Source organism: Mesocricetus auratus, unplaced genomic scaffold (genome assembly GCF_017639785.1).
Source record: "Mesocricetus auratus isolate SY011 unplaced genomic scaffold, BCM_Maur_2.0 Super-Scaffold_100003, whole genome shotgun sequence".
NCBI lineage: Eukaryota > Metazoa > Chordata > Mammalia > Rodentia > Cricetidae > Mesocricetus > Mesocricetus auratus.
The window spans coordinates 77,041,903-77,063,192 of NW_024429188.1; the positions used below are offsets into that span (position 1 = coordinate 77,041,903).

At 43.9% G+C, this 21,290-nt stretch overlaps 1 protein-coding gene across 5 annotated transcripts in view; it reads left to right on the forward strand.

Annotated features, from left to right (window-relative positions):
* Frmpd3 (FERM and PDZ domain containing 3) overlaps nucleotides 1–21,290 on the forward strand; it is a 146,032-nt gene that overhangs the window by 66,333 nt on the left and 58,409 nt on the right. The window contains exons 2-4 of one of the 5 annotated variants that reach the window (XM_013118206.3): nucleotides 8,848–9,002; nucleotides 13,096–13,198; nucleotides 16,047–16,092. The exons of 1 other annotated variant lie outside the window; for it this stretch is intronic. In XM_013118206.3, the coding sequence (XP_012973660.1) occupies nucleotides 8,855–9,002; nucleotides 13,096–13,198; nucleotides 16,047–16,092 (297 nt within the window). In that variant the 5' untranslated portion in view covers nucleotides 8,848–8,854. Of the gene's footprint in view, nucleotides 1–8,847; nucleotides 9,003–13,095; nucleotides 13,199–16,046; nucleotides 16,093–21,290 lie in introns of those variants that run through there. 3 more of the 5 variants (XM_040744459.1, XM_040744458.1, XM_040744460.1) reach the window with 3 other exon arrangements.

The window sequence follows — 21,290 nt, forward strand, 5'->3', positions numbered from 1 at the left end:
TATTGTGTAGTAGGAGATGGGTTCGGTTTGTTTTCATAAGGATAGACAGTTTTATCAACATGGCAGCATGATTTTGAAAATAGATAGTTTAAGGAAGAGAGTGGATACCCAAAGGAACAAAATGCTTGATACGGTGAGAGAGATTAGTACCAGATTATAAGGGACAAGGTTTGCCATTGATAGAAGAAAAAAAAGAGTTCGCCACTTTACCAAGGTAAAGTTGTATACATGCATTGGTGTATGCATTTAATGGTAGCGAGATGGGGATAATCTCTCTAATAATTTCTGCTTTTTTAGCCTCATCAGCTGAGACATGTTGAAGTTTCAAATTGAGCTGATGAGAAGACTGAGAAAAGAAGAAGAGCTATGAAATAGGTATATTAGAGAGTGAGAAAGTAGTGGCCATCCATCAGTAAAAATGTGCACTAGTTTGGAGATCATTAGCTTAGCATGAAAGCCAGCTAGCTACCCAGCTGTATAGTCAGTGTGACGCTTCCTCCAACTACTGCAAAGACTACATGTAGTTGCATTCTCAAGGGTGAGGTTTTAGTGGGCAATCCTGACAGAGAAAGAAGAGAGTTGAAGGTGTTTGAAAATAACCATAATGGAAGACCAAGACTTACAATCTGGAGAAGAGAGGACTTGAAGCTAAGAAAGAACTTGAAGGAGAAAAGTGGTGAATAAGCAGAGCAATTTGGTATTTGAGAGGCAGTGGATGGTAAGTTGGCTCAGGAGGAAATAGAGAAGATTTCCAGGCAATGTGGGAAGCGAATAGGTGATCATCATGCATTCTGGTGGCTCCTGCAATGGAATTCCTTTGGAAGAAAATTGAAAGTATAGTAGAGAGCATGGTATGTAGTGGAGTATTAGCACTGGGGATTAGGGAGTTATTATAATATCTGATAGTGTCTAGGTACAACAACGAAGTGAGTTCAGTGAAAGAAGCTGTCTTCAGTGGCTTCCCTGTCACCTTATTGATACTGAATTCACCAATAGTGATATGAAAATTAGGAGTGGGCCCACCATTTCACAGCTATTATGAAAACAAAACAATAAACAGAAAATAAGTCTTAGCTAGGGGGAAGTGGTGTAGCCATTGTAGGAAACATTGTGCCCATTCCTAAACAAAACTAATTATAGAGTTCTCATAGTATCTGGGAATACCATTTCTGAGCTGGATTAGGCAGTTTTCCATTGCTGTACCAAATGCTTCAGAGAAATAATTTTAAAGGGGGATGAATTTGTTTTGGATCATGGTAACACAGATTTCAGTATACAATTACCTGATCCCATTAACTTTAGCAGAAACACCATGGAGGAAGGGCATGACAAAGGAAAGCTGCACACATCATGGCAGCCAGGAAACAAACAAAAAAAAGAAACAAAAAGGGACAAGATTACATCTCTCCAGAGTGTCCCTCTAGTAACCTTTACTCATCCAAACTAGGCCTCCACCTCCCACTTTCTCCCACCTCCCAATAACACCATCACATTATATATCCATCAAGTGATCAATCCATTGGTTGACTCAGGTTCTTGGAATCCAATTGCTTTCCAAGCAGCAACCAAACCCTGGAGGCATGAGTCTTTAGAAGAAACAAAGGATGGGTATAATCCCCCGAAAAGTGAAATCAGGGATCCAGCAGATAGATAGTTCTACATCTGTATTCATAGCAGCATTATTTGAAGTAACCAAATTTTGGGAACAATCAGTGTCCATCAACAGATGAATAAATGTGGCACACACATAGAATATGATTGAGCCTTAAGAAGAAGGAGGTGCTGACACAGGCGACAATATGGATGAACCCTGAAGACATTGTCCTCTCTGAAATATGCTAATCACGTAAGTTTCTGTTGGTGAAGAGGAAAGCTTTCTGGAGATGGATGGTTGTGAGAGTTGCAAAACAATGCAAGTGATTTGGATGTCACAGAAGTAATTGTACAAGTAAAAATGGCTGAGGTTGTAAATTTTATGTTATGTATATTTTACCGAGATTTATTTTGAAAAGGAGTGGAGGGAGGATCACATATGATTAGGAATAAAAGTCTTCTGTGACCTTGGGGTCTACATAGAAAAGCTACAGGTAACACTGGAAAGGGAGGAAGGCTGGCAACAGGCAGGTTCCTCAGAAGAAAGAACTAATGGCCTAGAGATGGCACTGGTTGGTACGGAGGGCGTACATCCCCTGTAGAGCCTGAATGACTGAGATTTCAGAGAGAGAGAGAAACAAAACCAATTTAGAAAAAAACAAGCAGCTTCCAGTTCAAAATGAGGGACTAGGAGTGAGACAGATTCCTAACAAGGAGACAGACAGGGAAAGGGCACATAAGAAAGACAGCAAACTTCTGAGCTTTTCCTCACCCTCTTCATCTGAGATAAAACTCCCAGCCGTCAATGGAAGGGAGTTGCTGTCTTCATTGCCTGCCCACTTACACAGCAACAGGACAGGTGGGAAAGAGCTAGCCTCAAGGAATAACCGTCTCCGGTTGGAAAGATGACAGGCACTTTCAGAAGAGTAATTAAGAGTGCAAGAGAGTGTGCTGTTGACTAGGAGCTCCACGGGCCACAAAATAAAGGGAGGAGAAGGGTGGCATTAGATCATGGACAGGTCATCACAGTAAACTCCTCTCAGCCAACGGCCTCACTTTCTGCAGTTTTAGTTACCTTCCTTCAACCAGAGCCCAACAACACCAAGCAAAAAACTCCAAAAGTAAACAATTCATACCTTCAAAATAGTTTTTATTATAGTACTCTCTTAGTTACTGCTCTGCGGCTGTGAAAAGACACCATGAGAAAGGCAACATATGAAAGAATGCATTTAATTGAGGACTTGCCTACAGTTTCAGAGGGCGAGACCATGACCACCATGGCAGGAAGCATGGCAGCAGGCAGGCAGGCATGGTACTGGAGCAGTAGCTGAGAGCTCACATCCAGTCCTCAAATTGGAGGCAGAGAGAGAGAGACTGGGTCTGGCAAGGGCTTTTGAAACCTCAGAACCCACCCCAGTGGCAAACCTCCTTCAACAAGGCCACACCTCCTAATCATTCTCCAAACGGTCTCATCAACTGAAGACCAAGAATTCAAATAGATGAGCTTGTGGGGGGCCATTCTCATTCAAACCACCACAAGTACATGGTTATAGTCAGTCTCATTTTTTTTCTTTCTTTTTAGTCAGGACTCTCACTATATACCTCAGGTTGGCCTGAAACTTATTATGTAGCCATGCTGGCCACAAACTCCTAATCCTGTCGCCTTAACCTCTGGAATACTAGGATTACAGATGTGCACCAATAAACCCATTTTCTCTTTTATCATTGTTAATCTTTTCCTGTGCCTCACTCATTAAATTAAACTTTATCATACGGATGTATGTACAGGAAAATTACCACAGTATATAGAGAATTTGGTATTATCTCTGATTTAAGGTAACCTTGGATGGGAGGGTTGTCTTAGAATATGTCCTCCATGAATAAGAGGAGGTCAGTTCTGTGCCCAGCATCCATGATGTCGTTTACTGATGTGGTGGCTTCAAAGGCAGCTGCTCTTAAAGATGGCACTAAAACAGCCCTCAGTTGGTTCACTTTGGAAGGAACAGTCTACTGAGCTGACCTCATGACATTTTTATAATCTGCTAGGTTCGTAGGTTCTTGGCAAAATTCACAGAGTAATTGGCAGACCTGGGCCATGCTGTAGTTCCACATAGCTTATAAATGTATATTCTTCAGCAGGTTGTGTGATCTCTTTTGTCAAATCTGTTTCCTTATCTGTAAAATAGTCATAGTACTGCCTAGCTCAGGAGGTTGCCATAAGATGGAGGAGGGTAACGTGTGAATAGACCCTGGAGCATGGTAAGTCCTCAATAAACACCTAATTCACTTTCCAGTATCCTTCCTTTCAGTATCTAGCTACCTGACTCCCAGATGTCTCCATTGGGATGACCAATTCTTCAGTAGGGCCAAATTGATCTGTATCTTTTCTCTCCTTGCCCCAATGTGACCTTGCCTGTCTCATTTCATAAATGTTTTGAGCTCTCCATATTCATTCCTCAGATATATCTGATTCAGCCATCCAGAGCTTTGTTTACAAAAATTAACGTTTCCATGATAGATGATAATGTTTTTTTTTCTGCTGACTGGTTTTTAGTATTTTTGAAACAAGGTCTCATGCAGACTAGGCTGGCCTCTGTAGCTGAGAATGACCTTGAACTCATGATCTTCCTGTCTCTTTTTCCCAACTCCTGGGATTACACATTTGTGCCACAACCCCTGGCAACAGTTGTGTTTTAACTGGAACTGTCAGTGGTACAACAAAACAGAGTAAAAGCACTTCAGTCCTCCCATCTGACTGTGGTTCTCCCATTGTCTAAGGATAATGTCCTTGCATCCCAATTATAGTCAGCAGTGGCATCACCCTGGAATAAGTCTGAATGTCAGAGCTGACTACAGACCTGCTGCCTCAGAATAATTTGGCAATACCCCCATATGACCCATGTGCACATTAAAATTTGAGCAGCACTACACAGTAAGAAGCAGCTAGCTGAAATGAGAGGTGAGGGCACCTTTACAAGGGGAAAGAATTTTACACCCAGAGGAGCTATTTCAGAGCTCTGGAGATGGGGCTCCCGTTACTGCCACCTGGAGTCCATGGCATCTCATAGGTACTCAGCTGCTTGCCTGCTGTGCTGGATCTTTGGAGTTTCCAGGAGAGTCAGGCTCCAGTTACTGGAATCAGAGGGCTAATTGGCGCCACATGGCTCCAAATCCTGCCAGTTTCAAGGAGAATGACAAGACTCCCCAAGGAGCCAACCAAATGTAAAGAAAAAAAAGAGCCAAAGGCAAGGAGGGATGGAGAACTAAAAGCCAATGCCCGGAAATGTAACTGCAACATTTTAGTTCTCCTGCCCCCAAAGCACAAAAAGATAGAGCATTAGCTTAGAACCATTTCATTGCCCTGTCAGTTCATCTGTCTTTAGCCGCATCCTGCCTAGCAACAGTTGTTAACGTGAAATCCAGCTCCTGGTTTCTCTTTGGCCAGTGATGGAGGTCAGAATGGTCCACAGCAGAATCAAAGCATTCAGATGGAGTCAGATTGTCTGATAGTTTGGGCCAGGAAATGGGCCACCCAGCTAACAAAGGAGAAGAGTGTGGATCTGTCTCTTAAAAAGAAAAGAAAGGGTATGGAAGACCCCAAAGCTGTGTGACTTTGGGTGAAGGTTCATTTTTGGCTCCCTTTCTCTGTTCCTCTGGTCACCTTGAATAATGCTACCTGTAATATTGTCACCTCTACATTCGTATGATATGCTTAACCTTCAGAGTGCTTCTCTTCCATAACCATGATCTCATCTCATTCTCCAAACACCACAAAGTGACCAGGATCAGAGACCCGTTAATTATAATGTGCTCTGAGCATCCAGGCCTGGCCAGGACATGACATGTTACTATTCACAGGGTTGAATTCAGCTTGAAGTGGAAATTCTGGGTGGTCAGGGGTCCAGGACTCTGAAAGTATGTAGCGATGATGCTGGGATTTTGGGGTTTGCCAAGGAGATTTAGCTCAGTTGGATCACGGATGTGCTCAATCTCTGTGGGTGTCTGCTCCTACCTTGAGGGCTGGAGGAGGAGCAGTCACCTCGTCTCTTTGGCAGGACAGATAGCAGCTGTGCAGAGATAATGGATGTAAAAGTACGTTTTCTCAAATGCCATAATAGGTGTCAATAGGCAAAGAAGTACCTGGACCTGAAGGGTTGTTACTATGAGGCAGAAGGAAAAGGCTAGAACTTTTTTGTGGATCACTGAATGAAGAAGGCTACCCTGATGTAGGATGAGCAGATACTTCAGAGACACCGTGTGGAAAAAGGGACTAAATGAAGGTGTTCTATGCTTAAAGGCAAACAACAGAAGAAAATAGCCGGTGCTGGAAATAAAGCAATGGGGGGCTCATGAACTTTGGCTCCGTCATAATTTGTTCAGGGTTAGCCTGTTTGGAGAGACCAGAAGCTAAACGTCTTTCAAAGTCAAATTGCCTAGTTTCCCCAGGAAGGCAGTCACGTGGCCCCTGGATCGCTGAGCTCCTCTCATCTATCACGGCTTGCCTTCGGTGTCATTCCTAAGTCTCCAGACAGTTAGCAAATTTCAGAGGGACTGGGCCGCAGACACTGAAGGATGCAGACCTCGGGAGGGAAGGAAGACCTTCCATTCGACTATAAAATGGCCTCCTGGGTCTGTTAATAGATGTTTCTCCCCTGACCCAAGCCATGCGGGAATACCTAGGCACGGTGAGGCATAGATGCTTGTACAATTGAGAAGGATCCAGCCAAGGACAACTAGTCCAGCTTAGAAACAAGCCTAATGAGGAACAAAATGTGATTCAGCTACACCCAGAGACATGCCTTTTATGGTGGAGAATAGCTGGGCCCCGTGTGAGACAGAGCTTGGGTTCTCATCTCTCTGTACAGTGTGTCTTCTCCTGGCCCACCAGAACCATTCCCACACCCACCGTGGCACGCTCTCCAGCTTCTCCACCCTTTCCTCTGGATATACAAGGTTGGCTTAGTCTCAATCCCACTCTAATTTCTGTGTGCCCTGGACCGCTATCTTTTCTCTTCAGCTAGACTGGTAGCTCTTCATAGCCAGAGACCTAGAGCTTTTCAGTGCCCTTAGGGGCTCTGGACTGCCTGAGTAGGTACTCAATAAATACTCATTGATTGACTGATGTGAGTCAGGAAAATAAAGCAAAGCATGACACAAAAGGCTTGTTGCTTGTTCTGGCTCCAACAATGACTGAATCAGTAATGGTGATTCCCCAAGGCCCACTGAAGGCCCAAGTGTCCCCAGCGTCACAAAAAGAAAAGGGAGGGCAAATCTGGAGTGTTACGTAGTGGAGATGGAAGGCTGAGTACAGGCCAGGCCAGGATACCCATGGTATACCGGCAGCCTCTTTCCTCCCTGTGCCTGGAACTGTGCATGTGCGGCACAATAGATTCTCAAGCATCCACCGTGCCCCAATGGATGCCCACATCAGCAACCAGTTTATGGCATCCCAGGAAGAGGCTTCTTATTGTCTTTGAGACTAGGTGGCAGAAACAAAGGCTCAATTGAGTAGCAACTCAAGGCTGAGGCCAAGACAACGCTCTCTCTCCCTTCGAGACTAAACTTGTACCTGCCAGCAGAAACAGAATTCAGAAAAGCACCTCAAGTCACCCTCAAAGATACCCTGCACCCCCAAAATACCTATTCGGGGCAACAGCCAAGTCACCTTCCAGTTGCTTCATGCCCTTCAGTTAGGAAGTGTTCATTTGTCTTACTAGGGTAGGAAGCCAGGAGGGAGCCAGCTTCTAAATTTGCCTTATAGAGACTTGGCCTATACTAGCATCCCTTTCCACCCCCCTAAAGGATGAAAGACAGTCTCCAGGCCACATTGGATACAGCTGGAGTACATGTGGCTGATTCGTATCAGGCCTGGTCTGGCATGATGGAGATAGCTGCGGGGTCTTTGCTGGACTATCATTTATCTTTCGTATAATTACTCCAAATCTCACCTCCCCCCAAATCGTCTAAAGCTCAGCTCTAATTAGTTGGGTTCCTGATAAACAACCTAGCTGCTTGAACCCACCTGCCACTGAAGTATTTGGAATCCTTAGCTAGTCAACAATTGCATCACTCTCGTAGAGTCAAAGCCTCCCACATCTTTAACAAACCTTGTACTAGTTTGTTAATTAACTCCTAGTCATCTGTTTCAAAGAGCTCTTGCTAGAACTGTAGTTTTAGAGAATAGCTAGACAGAGGTAAGGAACCTAGACTCATCTGCTATACCTGAAAGCCTGAGGGTGTAGGGGAGCCAAATCCAGTTGCTAAAATTCTGAATCCCTTGGCTCTGGTCCTCTCTCTTCCATCTCTGCCTGCTTTGCCCTTCTAGACCACCATTCCCTGTTTTGCTACCTTCTTTATCCCTGGCACCCAGTGCCCCCACAAACTCCACTTTCCTTAACCCCCGCCACACAAATGCTACAACTGGGCCTATCTGCCTGAAATATGTATCACCCTTGGCCCTCAGTGTAGAAGCTTTATACAGCGCTGTGTAACTGCTGACCTTTAGGAGATTAAGCAGTTGACATGGAGAGAAGAACGTGGAATGTCCCCCAGGTGTAAGGGAAGTGTTTCCTCTTCCCCAGCCTTGACTAAGTTTCAGGTCTGTCAGCAGTCTCAAGAAGATGCTCCCCTTCTGGCCCACAGGAGCCATTTTCCAGCTGTCCCATTAAGTGAAACAAGTTGGCATTATGTACAATTGTGTAAAGTAATGGTCCTGAACACTAGCACGCTTGTTTATATATGCCACCTAAATAGTTCCTTTTTATATATCACCTAATAGACATTAAAGCTTAAAATTGCACAAGGACTTCGCCAAGATGTTCCTCTTTCTGGAATGACTTCACATTTCCTTTCCCACTTATTTGCGTGCTTTTGTGGCCTGTTCCCTGGGGGGTTAGTTTCCTTTAGGGAGTTAATAGCTAATTAAGATAGGTGATACCCATTCGTTAACCTCAGAACAGTATATTTGCATGTAGGCTTCTTCTAGAGTCCCATCATCATAGAGAATGAGTGTGACTTGCAATTCCCATGTTGCCAGTTTCTCCTGAAGACAAGTGGCTTCTCCGCCTAGCTCACTCTTATTCCAGGATGAACTACGAGACAGTCATAGCTTCGGCTGGTCCCAAAGCATGAAGGAAATTAAGCTGTGGTCTCCCAGGTATCATAGCCAGAACCGTAATTGATGTCCCTCCCAGCTGGCTTTGAGGCTTAGTTCCCTTTGCATCTTGTTTTGCTCCTATCTTCCCCTTCCCCCAGTCATGTGATGCAGGAAGAGAGCGCAAATGATATGGAATGTGTACAGCTGCCAGCAGAGACACTGCGACAAGTGACCATTCACCGAGACCCTATATATGGCTTTGGCTTCGTGGCCGGCAGTGAGAGGCCTGTGGTGGTTCGATCTGTGAGGCCAGGTAGGTAACCCTCCCTGGCTTTTGTCACCAGTACCTCAGTATCTTCCCAGAGAGCAGAGCTTCTAAGTAATTTACCAAGCTTGGGTAAAGATTTGTCAACTGATAACAAGCCATCTAGGTGGCTTGTTGCCTGAGACAGAGACTGCAGTTAAGAGGATTTGGGGGGAAAACATTCCCTTTGCACAGAACATGCATAGGAGATACATCATACCTTGGCTGAGAAAGTACCATTCAATTTAATTCAACGAGTATTTATAGAATGCCTACTCTAAGGCCAGCAGTGTTGCAGGGAACCGCAAGACACAGCTTCTGTCCTCAAGAATCTAGGGGCCAGAGAAATGGCCAAGTGAATAAAAGCACTTGCTGTGCAGGCCTGATAACCTAAGTTTGATCTCTGGAATCCACATAAATATGGAAGGAAAGAATCCTTTGACATCTGCACATGCACAATGGCATCCATGTGTCCATACTTGCATCTCTCTCTCTCTCTCTCTCTCTCTCTCTCTCTCTCTCTCTCTCTCTCTCTCTCTCTCTCTGACACACACACACACACACACACACACACACACACACACACACACACACACACACACAGAATCTGCTCTCCAGGCCTTGGAGACTATTCATGAGCTAGATGAGCTAGTGAAGACCAGAATTGGGATTGAGACTGCTGGTAGGATGAAAAGGAAAGCAGGATGGACCGTCTCAAGGCCAGACTGGCAGTAGCAAAAGCTCCTATTGATGAACCATCTCCTGTTTCCTTTATTTCTCTTTGTTTAGTTCTCACAACAAAGCCAACAGAGTAAGAGGCACCACTCCCATTTTACCAATGAGGAAACTGAGGCATAGCAGGGTAGGTAAACTAGGAAGCAGTCACACAAGAGATTGCCCAGTGCCTGTCTGAGTTGGTGAGGGGCAAGTTGGACTTGAAAAGGGCCACATGGAATAGGAAAAGGGAACAGCCCTCAGCCCCCAAATATGAAACCCTGCCATTGTAAATGAAGTAGAGCCACCACACTGTTGTGCTTGAATTCGTTGTGCATTGACAGGAAAGGGCTTTATTCCTCATTTGCTAGGCCTGAGGCTTGAGATGTTTACAACGGTTTCTCACTCAGTCAAAAGGAGCAGCAGAGTACGAACTGGTCTTGCAGAAATTTGATGAATTTCGCTATCCTCAAAGGAAAAGAGAAAAAAATTCTGTAAGCTCTCTTCAACTAGAGGGCACAAGCAAACAAAATTCAATACAGGAGTTTACAGATAACCTAAGGCTCCTGAGTCAGTCATACAGTTTGGCAAAAGAGTTCTGTCTTCTGATCAGAAACCAAATTTGTCTTGGGAAGAAAAAATAGGCGAAACTTGGTATAAACATAGACCACCAAGAACCCCTATTTTAACAAACAGAAGACTGGTAAGAAACCACCCCCCACTCCATCTCTTTCCTAAAGCAGAGGGAGGTGAAGGAATAAAAGAAAAGTCCTGGGGCTGGAGAGATGGCTCTGTGGTTAAGATCACTGACTGCTCTTCCAGAAGACCCACATGGCAACTCACAACTGTCTGTAATTCCAGTTCCAGAAGACCTGATACCCATGCACCCACGGCAAAACACCAATGCGCATAAAATAAAAATAAATAAATTTTAAAAAGAAAGAGAAGTCCCATGATAGAGCCACAACAAGCTAGGAGCTGACAGGCCCTTCCCTGTAAAAAATGGGCTAATCCATTTGGCTACTAGATGCAGAGGATATTTGCTCCCATATGAGGCCAGAAAGAAAGATGAAGTATCCTATATAGGGTCAGACATGGCTCTGAAGTTCCACACACCATTTGTGCAAACGGCAGATCAGTATCACCACTAAGGCCCAAGAAGGAAGTTGAGTTCTACAAGGACCTCTTCCACTACAAGCTAGGGAGAGAGGGAAGAAGGAAGGGAAGTAAGTAAAGTAGCCTCCGCCTAAGAGACTGTTATTTTCATTTTGTTGACTTTTTTATTTTTTATTTTAGATCCAGGGCCTTGTGTAGCCCTGGCTAGCCTGATATCAGCTATGTAGTCCAGACTAGCCTTGGATTTAGTAATTGTCCTGCCTTGGGCTCTCTAATGTTTGGATTATAGGTGTGCACCAACACATCCAGTTTATTTGTTTCTGGGGAGTCAGCCCATGGCTGAGCGTATGCCAAGCAAGCACTCTACCAGGTGAGCTACATCCCTAGCCAAAGACAGTTGTTTTTGACAGAAATAGAAGTAATAAAACAAATGGAAGAAATTGCTCCTTGGAAGCTCCAATAGACATCATTTATTCAGTTCTTACCGACAGCAGTCAGCTCATTTGTATTTTTTGTTTCTGAGACAGTATCTTATACAGTCTAAGTTGATCTTTAAGTCACCGTGCAGTTATGACTGACCTTCAACTCCGGATCCTCTTGCCTCCACTTCCCAAGCACAAGGGTCACTGGAGTGGGTCACTCTACCTGGATTAGTCAGCTATTTTAAATACTATGCATTCCTCATCTCATTTATCTTCCCACCATTCTTATGATGTATAGGCACTGTCATTTTCTCAGTTAACAGATAAGTGACTGGGAGACATTAGAAGTCTCACTCAAGGTCGCATGGTAAATTGCATCTGAAAGATTAGAGCCCAGCTCTTCGTGGCTGCAAAGTGTATGATTGTCAGTCCCATGCCCACAATTCCTGAAATCACTGAGCTGTCATGAGGTATGGCCTAGCAAATGTCATTGCTGTTCCATTGGTGACTCCTGTTGGTTGTGCTGGCTTAGGTGTCCTCTGCACATGAGTCCCAGGCACCAGCGCCATTGAGATACACTTGAGTGACTTCATTTTTGCACTTGGGATTGAACCCCATGTATGCTGGGTCATAAAAATCTCACCTCTCAACTGTCTTTACTTTTTATCTTGACACAGAGTCTTGCTAAGTTTCCCAGACTAGCCTTGAACTTACTTAGTAGTCCCAGCACCCTTGAACTTCAGATCTTCCTGTCTTAGCCTCCCTAGCAGTTGAGATTACAGGCCTGTGCCATCAGTGACATATTTGTGATGTATATGTTTAGCACAGTTCTTTGTGGAGAGAAAAGTTGGGATCTGGCCTTTTTAAAATGTGCACAAACAATAATTAAGGCCAGTTTGAGAGTGGGATATACCATTTAGCTTTTCTTTAGGCTTTGAGTCATGCTGAATCTGATTTCTTACTGTGTCTGTCTCTGGAAAGCTTTTCTCAAGAAAAAAGACAGAAGGGAAGAAGGAAGGAAGGCAGGAAGGAAGGAAGAAAGGAAGGAAGGAAGGAAGAAAGGAAGGAAGGAACCTTCCTAGAAAGCAGAGGCAACACTGCCTGTGGCACCTCTCTGTCAGCCCCACCTTTTGCCTCAACCAAGGCATGTAGCTTTTCCACAGATCAGTTCTTAACTTCACCATTAGAGATTTCCTGCTGCCCCTGGAACCTGTTCTTTGTTTACACATTTGTAGGGGATAGCATCTCTTAGTGTTGGAAAATTTTTAACCCTTTAAGTCTTAAAATCCATCCCCCTATCTCCAAGCTTATGAATGTCCAAACAATTCCAGAATAAATACGAATAGTATTCAGGTGAGAAGATTCCTTCCCCTGCTCTTGTCAATTGTACCCGGAAGCCATTCATTTTGCCTAAGTAAACCCCTCAAATGAGACAGAAGTCTCTGTTCCTCTTTAGAACCAACCCAGACAGACACTTACAACCACATCTGAGCTTGGGGCCTTTTGCTCCTATGCCATGCTCTGTTAAAGAGACTCTATTCCATTCTCTCTTCGTTCCTCTGTCCTCCATGGGGAGAAGCCTGAGCTAGAACAACAAGCACCTCTGTCACCATGCCTTAGTCTGCATCATCTGCAGTGTTCTCTCTCTCTCTCTCTCTCTCTCTCTCTCTCTCTGTCTGTCTGTCTTTCTCTCTCTCTCTCTCTCTCTCTCTCTCTCTCTCTCTCTCTCTCTCTCTCTCTCTCTCTCTCTCTCCTAGCTTGACTCCATCAAGCAATGTGACTTTTGCCCAGACTTGCACTTTTCCTGGCAATACCTCTGAGCCCTCACACCTCTCTCCTCTCCTCTGCAGGGGGCCCCTCTGAGGACAAGCTCCTGGCTGGTGACCAGATTGTGGCTATTAATGAGGAGGACGTGAGTGAAGCCTCCAGGGAGAGGTTCATAGAACTCATCAGGTAACAGGGGCCTCTGGGGCCTTGACAGGAGTTGAGCCTTGTCCCCACCCCTGTCCCAGCAGTGACAAAGGGCTACCTACCACTATTCAAGGCCCTAGAGAGAAACCTTCCCAGGCATATCAGCTCTAGCCAGGGCTCCTGGCCACCTAGAACTGTGGGTATCATCCAGTAAGGGTCACCATAGGCCTCACATACTCTGCCGGTAACGTGAGCTGACCAAAAGAAAAGCCATCCTACTCCAACCTCACGTCTGTCCTCCCCAATGTGTCTCTGCATCCAAGGCCTTTGGAGTTTTGGAGTTACTGTGCAGTGGGACAGATCAAGTGAGTAATGAGAATCCAATATGCCATTAAAAGAACACTCTGAGATAAGCACGGTACAAGCAAAAGCACAAGCGCGCGCGCACACACACACACACACACACACACACACAGACCTTGTCCTCACATCACATGCTCACACCTTTGCATAGTTGTCTTGAAAAAATGACAGGATAGAAGTGAAGGCTAAATTCAGTGAGCTAACCTCAGTCTGGGGGACTCTCTGTCTCTCTGCTCTCTCTTTATCTCTCTAGCTTGCTCGCTCGCTCACTCCTTCTGCCTCGTGTAATCTGCCTCCATCATTGCTTTTGTCTCCTTCTACTGCACTTGGTTCAGAGGGTTCTCCTTCTATTCATCTTTCTGGAACTCCGCAAAGCCTGCCTTTTCCCAGAAACACTCCCTGGCTTTTAGAGGCACACTTGGCATTTTGTGTGTTGTACAGCACTCTCCTATCTGCTTGAGAGGTATAGGAATGCTCTGGCCTAAAGTTCAGAGTAGATCTTTGCCGTACTCCCCCTGAAGCCCAATGTCTCTGGTCTCTAATGACTTTTGTTTGTCTCTTCTTCAATTCAGCTGTCCATTGCATTGCCCTACTCGTCATACTGTGCCCTTCACCCTCCGCAAGCACACCAGTATAGGGAGAACTCCCTTTAACCCCATCAGTATATGCTGGGGTTCTTTCAGTTATGCCCCCAAGAAGTCCTCCTTTGCTCCTAGTGGATGTCTTTTGCACCCTAGAACAAAGTAGTCCAATTTTGTGAGGGATTCCGGAGCTCCTTTGGTGTCAAAACAAACCTTACTCTTTTGATAACTCAGGTGCTAATAGTTCGTCCATCATCCATTCATTCAATTCATATGTATTATTGTCTGCTATGCACCAGACACTACTTTAGGCATTGAAGATACAACAGTCAATAAGACACAAAACTTCTTGGCTTATTAGCATTTGCAATATAATAAAAAGAAACACTGCAAACAGTGGGTGGGGTGAGTAATTATACGTACCACAGGCAAGAAGTAAATAAAGATTTAAGAATAGAAAGTATATAGGGTAAAGAAGGTCAGATTGCTGGGCCCAATGGTGTAAAATGCAGCTTTAAAAACAATACGCAGTACTGGCTTAATTGAGAAGGTGACATGTGAAGAAAGACTTAAAGAGGTAAATACATTGGAGAAAGAAGAACTAGTGTAAAGGCCCTTAAGACAGCACTGTCTTCCCTTTTTGAAGGAGAAACAGGGGAGATGCTCCGAGAATCTGGTAAGATAAATGGAGGGAACATTATAGAAGATAAATCCAGATTGTGGAGAGCCCTGTAAGTCATTGTAAAAACTAGCTTTCTTCATAATGGAATGGGGGAAAGTGGCAAGGACTGCAGTGGGTGGCTATATGTCCCTTCCCCCATTAAAGAGAAACTGCTCCCTGAAGATTCTCCCTATAATACAATTCTTTGCTCTGGCAACTTACCAGATCTTGGAGCTGATTGGTCAATGGACTTTGCCTCAACAAAGGTAGGAAATATTCATTAAAAGTCCTTAGGCAGGAGTCTTAGTCAAAAGTGAATCACTAAAATCAAGGTAGCTTTGATATTGTTTCTGCTGATGGTGGTGGTGGAGGAGATGGTAGTGGTGGTAGTATTTGAGACAGAGTCTTGCTATATAGTCCAGGCTGGTCTCAAACTCATCTTCCTGCCTCAGCCACCTGAGTGCTAGAATTATAGGTCTGTGGTGTCAGACCCGCCATGGCTCTCCTTGGATGCCTTTGTCCCTATAAACATCTGGAAAAGGTCAACAAGGAGAGGGAAAACTCCTTCAGGGAAAACTATTCCCATTCCACCCAGTTATTTTTAAAAGATTGTGTATTGCTGCTAGAGAATTTTCCTAGCCCACAACCTCTTTGATCGTTGGCACAATTCTTGTTGGAACAGTTTTAAATTCTTCCTCCTTTTGAATATTTGCTATCTGGAGATTCCGGGCTTCCATCTGTTGCTCCTTGGCTCTCATTTCTTGGTCCCTCAATTAAAACAAATCGGCTGAATATGAGTCACAATGACCAAATAACCTCCTTTGGGTTTTTCCTTTGAGTTTCTCTTCTTGCTTAAAAACCAAATTGCCAATAATCATTGTACATGGTTCCCGGGACTCTCTGGCTGTGTGCCCTTTAACGTCTATAATTCAGGCCTGTAGTTTTCCTTGAGAATTTTCTAGTCAACAGATAAAATCGTACCTAACGTTTAGTGATTTCTGCAGAGAATGTAAGAAGGACTGTGAAAAGAAAACCTGAAAAATGGCAAGCCCAGAGGTAATGCTAATACCATTGCTGAGCGCCCGTGTGAACCAATATGGATGGTTTCGTGTCAACTTCCACAAATGATGGGAGTCAAGGCATCCATGCAGATCCTCAGATTACCCTCTGTCCTAATCCATATACTGGAAATGCAACCCAGGGGAACATTCTGGTGTTGCTTCTTGTATTAGATGAATACCTAGTGCATGATATACTGCTCTCCTGTTCCCTCTTTTCTCTGTAGGAGTGCTAAGGAATCCATCGTTCTTACAGTTCTGCACACTCATCAGGTGAGTGAGCCTCTCTGCCATATGCCCTTCATCCTGCCTCCTGTCTAAGAAGAGATGACTCCATCTTGGAAAGTGGCAGCTTAGGATAGAAAATGGATCAGAGACCTAGGAAGGATAGAAAAGGGATCAGAGACCTAGGAAGGAAGAGGGATAAGAAAGTAGAACAGACCTGAGAGGCACAGATTTGGGAGTAAACTTAAAAATGATATCTACGGCCATATCCAGGGCTGAAGATTTTGAAGAGCTATGCAGTGCTGTAATATGTCCTCACTTTACCAAGTTAAATTGCCCCCCTACCTCAGCTTAGAGTCTGTCTTCCACCATGGGCTTACTATGCTCCACCTGAATGTGACCATCTCCCGTAAAGTTCTGCCAGGTAGTGGGTGCTTCTTCTACTTATCCACATAAAGACTAAATGATTTGTGGTGTGTGATACCTAGGACTATGTTTGAAGCATTTTAGGTAAAAATTTCTGGAATGGCTGGGATAAAGTACCTGTCTAGCATGCTCAGCGTCATGGGTTTGACTCCTAGCACCATTCAATTACTTAATTGAGAAATGAAGTTATACCAGATGGGCTGGCTCGCACCTTTAACCCCAGCACTTGGAAGGCAGAGGAAGGTGGATCTCTATGATTTCTAAGGCACCCTAGTATATATAGAGAGTTCCAGGCCATCCAGAATTACATAGTGAGACACAGTTGGAGCAGAGCTTGATTTTTCTCCTAATACATTCAGTGTATGTGTGAGCTTGGGTGAATCCCCTTTTCTAATGTATTCTTTGATCTGTAAATTGGGGTTTGGAGCTGGACAACGTTGCCAAACATGCATTATCATAATAATCAACACAACTGCTATTAGAGGGGAAATCTCCAATTTCCTTCTCCTAGTCATTGGAGTCTGTCAGCATCCATTATTAGCATATATCCTTACTGTAACCTTAACTTAAACCACAAACCCAGATGCAAAACTTCCATGTGTAAAACTTCAGTCCCCCACTCCACCTCCAGCCCATCTGTCCTTTCCTAATGTCATGAAACTTCCTTGTACCCCAGTACTGATGGCTCACTCCACTGAAGGAGACTGAACCAAAGTTGGGCCTTGAGAAAGCACAGGATTTCCCAGGCACCAGACGCAGACAGGGAACTATTTTTCAATGAGAGACATGTTTGCATGTAAAGCCAGAAATGGAGCACTGGTGCAAGCCAAGGCTCGCAAGTCAAGAAGCATGGTTCACATCGAACCAGAAACCAGCTATCTTGCTCCATGGAGCTCTTTTCAGGGTTACACATACATGTGAACACACACTTGCATATATACACATAACACACACACTACAACATGCACAATATGCAAGACAAACAAGCCTTAGGTATTCGCATATCTCTACCTCTGAGAAGACAAGTCCTGGCACTCTGTGGGTGCTATGAATAGTCCTTTCCCACCTTGCTCAATGTGAGCCAGAGACAGTCAATCTCTACCTGTCCTATACTGAAAACAACAACTAGTTCTACCCTCAAGGCATGCATTTTGTAAGGTTAGAATTCACTCTGCTGATCCAGGCATGGCAGTCCACACCTGCAATTCCAGAGCTCAGAAGGCAGAGGCAGGAGGATCAGTTGAAAGGCAGTCTCAGCTCCATAGTGTGCTCCAGGCCAACCTGGGTTACATGAGACTCTGTGTCCACTCTCCCTGCCCCCACTAGTAAAAAGAATTTGCTACTCTGATCAGAGATACATTGTGGGGTACTCTGTTAATCTGGTCTTTTTAAATGTCACCTTTCTCCAGTTGCTTTTCTTGACTACCCTTTCTAAAGACAACATCTACCCATCATTATCTCTGGCTACTGCTTAATTTTTCCTCAAAGCTCAAACACTATTTGTTGTGCTGACTTTTCTTTTATATCTCTTATATACTACATCCTAACAACAATTTCCCCTCTACTCTTCACAGTCCCCCAACACACACACACACACACACACACACACCCTCTCCCCACGATCCACTCCCCTTTTCCTTCAGAAAAAGAGCAGGCCTCCCAGGGATATCAACCAAAAATGGAATATCAAGTTACAATAAGACCTCCCCTCATATTAAGGTTGGGCAAGGCAATCCAGTAGGAGGAAAAAGGTCCCAAGAACAGGCCAAAGAGTCAGCAACAGCTCCTGTTCCTACTCCCACTGTTAGGAGTTCCACAAAAAATCAAGCTACTCAGCCATAACATATATGCAGAGAACCTAGGTAAGACCCCTACAGACTCCCTGATCTCTGTGAGCCCGCATGAGTTCCTGCCAATTGATTCTAAATGCCATGTTCTTGTGGTGTCCCTGACCCTCTGGTTCCTCTGATCCTTCCTCTCTCTCCTCTGCAGGACTCCCGGAGTCCTGCCTAATGTTTGACTGTGGGTCTGTGCATTTGCTCCCATCAGTTGCTGGATGAAGCCTCTCTGATGATGATTATGGTAGACTCACTCCAGTCTATAAGTATAGCAGAGTATCTTTAGTAATCCTTTCATTTACTTTTTCTGCTAGTTGCAAACATGTTTTTGTTTTGATTTTGATTTTTTGAGATGGGCTTTGCTTCGTATCCTTGACCATTCTGGAACTCACTCTGTAGACCAGGCTAGCCTCAAACTAACAAAGATCCGCCTGCCTCTGCCTCCCAAGTGCTGGAATTAAAGGTGTGCACCACCACTGCCTGACACAAATACTATATTTTATGTCATTTTCTTTTGAGTTAATTGTAGTCACAGAGTGTTGCAAATTTAGTAGAGAGACATCATGTACTTTATATAGCCTGTTGTTACTAATGATTACATTTTCTATAACTATAGAATGTAATATCAAAATCAGGAAATCAGAGCAATGTCTCATGCCTATAATCCCAGCCCTTCAAAAGTTGAGGCAAGAAAATTTGAGTGATAGGAAAACTGCATGAGGTATTAGTCAGAGTTCTCTAGAGGAACAGAACTTATAGAACAAAACTTCAGTTCAGTCCACAAGGCTGGATGTCTCAGCTGGTCTTCACTATATGCTGGAGGCTCAAAGTAGGCTCCAATACCAGTGAAGGAACGGACTTGCTAGCAAGGCGAGAGCCAGGAAGCAAAGAGCAAGCTTCCTTCTTCCGTGTCCTTTATACAGGCTACCAGCAGGCCCAGATTAAAGGTGGATCTTCCCACCCCAAAAGATCTAAATGAAAGCTGCACCTTGCCATCTGAAAAGATCCAGATTAAATGTGACTCTTCCCAGCCAGGTGTTCGTGGCACACACCTTTAATCCCTGCACTCAAGAGGCAGAGGCAGGAGTATCTCTGAGTTCGAGACCAGCCTGGTCTACAAGAGCTAGTTCAGGTCAGTCTCCAAAGCCACAGAGAAACTCTGTCTTGAAAAACAAAAACAAAAAAAGTGGCTCTTCCCACTTTAAATGATATAATTAAGAAAAAAATCCCTCACAGGTATAATCACCTGCTTGGGTTTTAGTTCATAAATTCCAATTTCAGTCAAGTTAACTGCCAATAATAGCCATCACCCATAAGCTACATAGAAAAATCCTACTTCAAAAAGCATAAACACACTTAACTTTTTCCAGGATTATAGCACTGATCCTATACATATATACAGAATCATGTCAATTTATCAATGGTATACATCCACCAATACAATCAAAACACTGGGAAAATTTACCATAAAAAAGATCTCGTATGATGCCCTTATATAGATACACCCTCTCCTCCCACTCCATCTGAAATTCCTGTTAACCACTAATCTGTTCTCCATCTCTGTATTATTTCAACAATACTATGAAAATGGAACAATATGGCGTAATATCTCATGAAACCATTGGGACTTAGCTCTGTTTCACTCAGCATATTGCCCTTGAGATTCATTCAAAATGTGTGTAGCAATATTTTCTTGCCGTTATTGTAGAATAGTATCCCATGGTGTGAATGCACCAGTTTAGTTAATCATCCACCATTGAAGGGCCTCTGGGTTGCATCTAATTTGGGGCTATTATGAATAAAGCTTCTATAAACATTTGTGTTCCTTGTGAGCCATAAGAACTCACTCCTCTGGGATAAATGCTCAGGAGTGTGATTTCTGGGTCATATAGTAAGTATGTGTTTAGTTTAAATAACTGCCAGATTGTTTTTCCAGAGTGGCTTTATCATCTTACCTTCCCTTGAAACACTATGTTAATATTTTTGTTATCTGTGTCCCTCATTAGACTATCACCTTGAAAGGGTGGAGACTATGTTTTCTTACTGCTGTATCCCAAACACCTGGAACAGCATCTGGCACAGGAGAGGTGTTAATAAATACTGGTTGGAGGAAGGAAGCCCAGGTTCCAGCCATCTAAACAACCTAAACTCAAATTACCAGACTGATATGCAGAATGAGAATCTAACATTTTCCCCATATCCATCCTAACCTTCCTCCCTCCCATTCCACCCGCATCTGATGCCACAGCTTCTTCATCTCATGGCCTCTTTGTAATGGCCAGGCTGCTTTCCTTCTCCTCCTTGCACATTTCTTAGTTCTTATTGCACTTCTGGTTGTTCTCTTTGTGTTGCTTGATGCCTCTTCTAATAACATTCATTTCCTTTAAAACCTGGCTGATTATGCCTATCTTTCAAACAGAATTGCCTCACTAACCATGATGAGAGCTTCTAACTCATTCAACTCATTCATGGAGCATATATCAAGTGCCTGCTATTTTGGTCAATTATATAGGCTGGAAATACAGCTGTTTGTAAAACAGGCATGACTCCTGCCCTTGGGTAGCTCACATTCTAGTTCTTGGCTCTGTTCCCTCCAAATCCTAGGAGCACAGAAGTAGGTAGGCACATGCACAGGTGGTATAGTAGTCAAAATCTTTAGGAACCAACCAATCTTGGAAGCATCCTAGTTGAGCCAAATGTTAACCCTTTATCTGGTTTACATTTGTAAAATTTTCTCAGGGAAGAGGTCAAGCAGCACCCAGGAAACTTAGGCAAGCAGCTACTTACCAACTAATGCGAAAGAATACCTAAATATCTGATGACCAGTATGGCCAAATTAGCACATCCCAACTGAATGGCAGCCTTGCACACATACATGTCAGTTCTATCCTTCTTGAAGACTTTGTATACACAAAATTGCCCAGTCCTTGGATTTTATTTGTAACTTCCCAAATCAACATCCTTGGTGCTTTCCTGGCTACT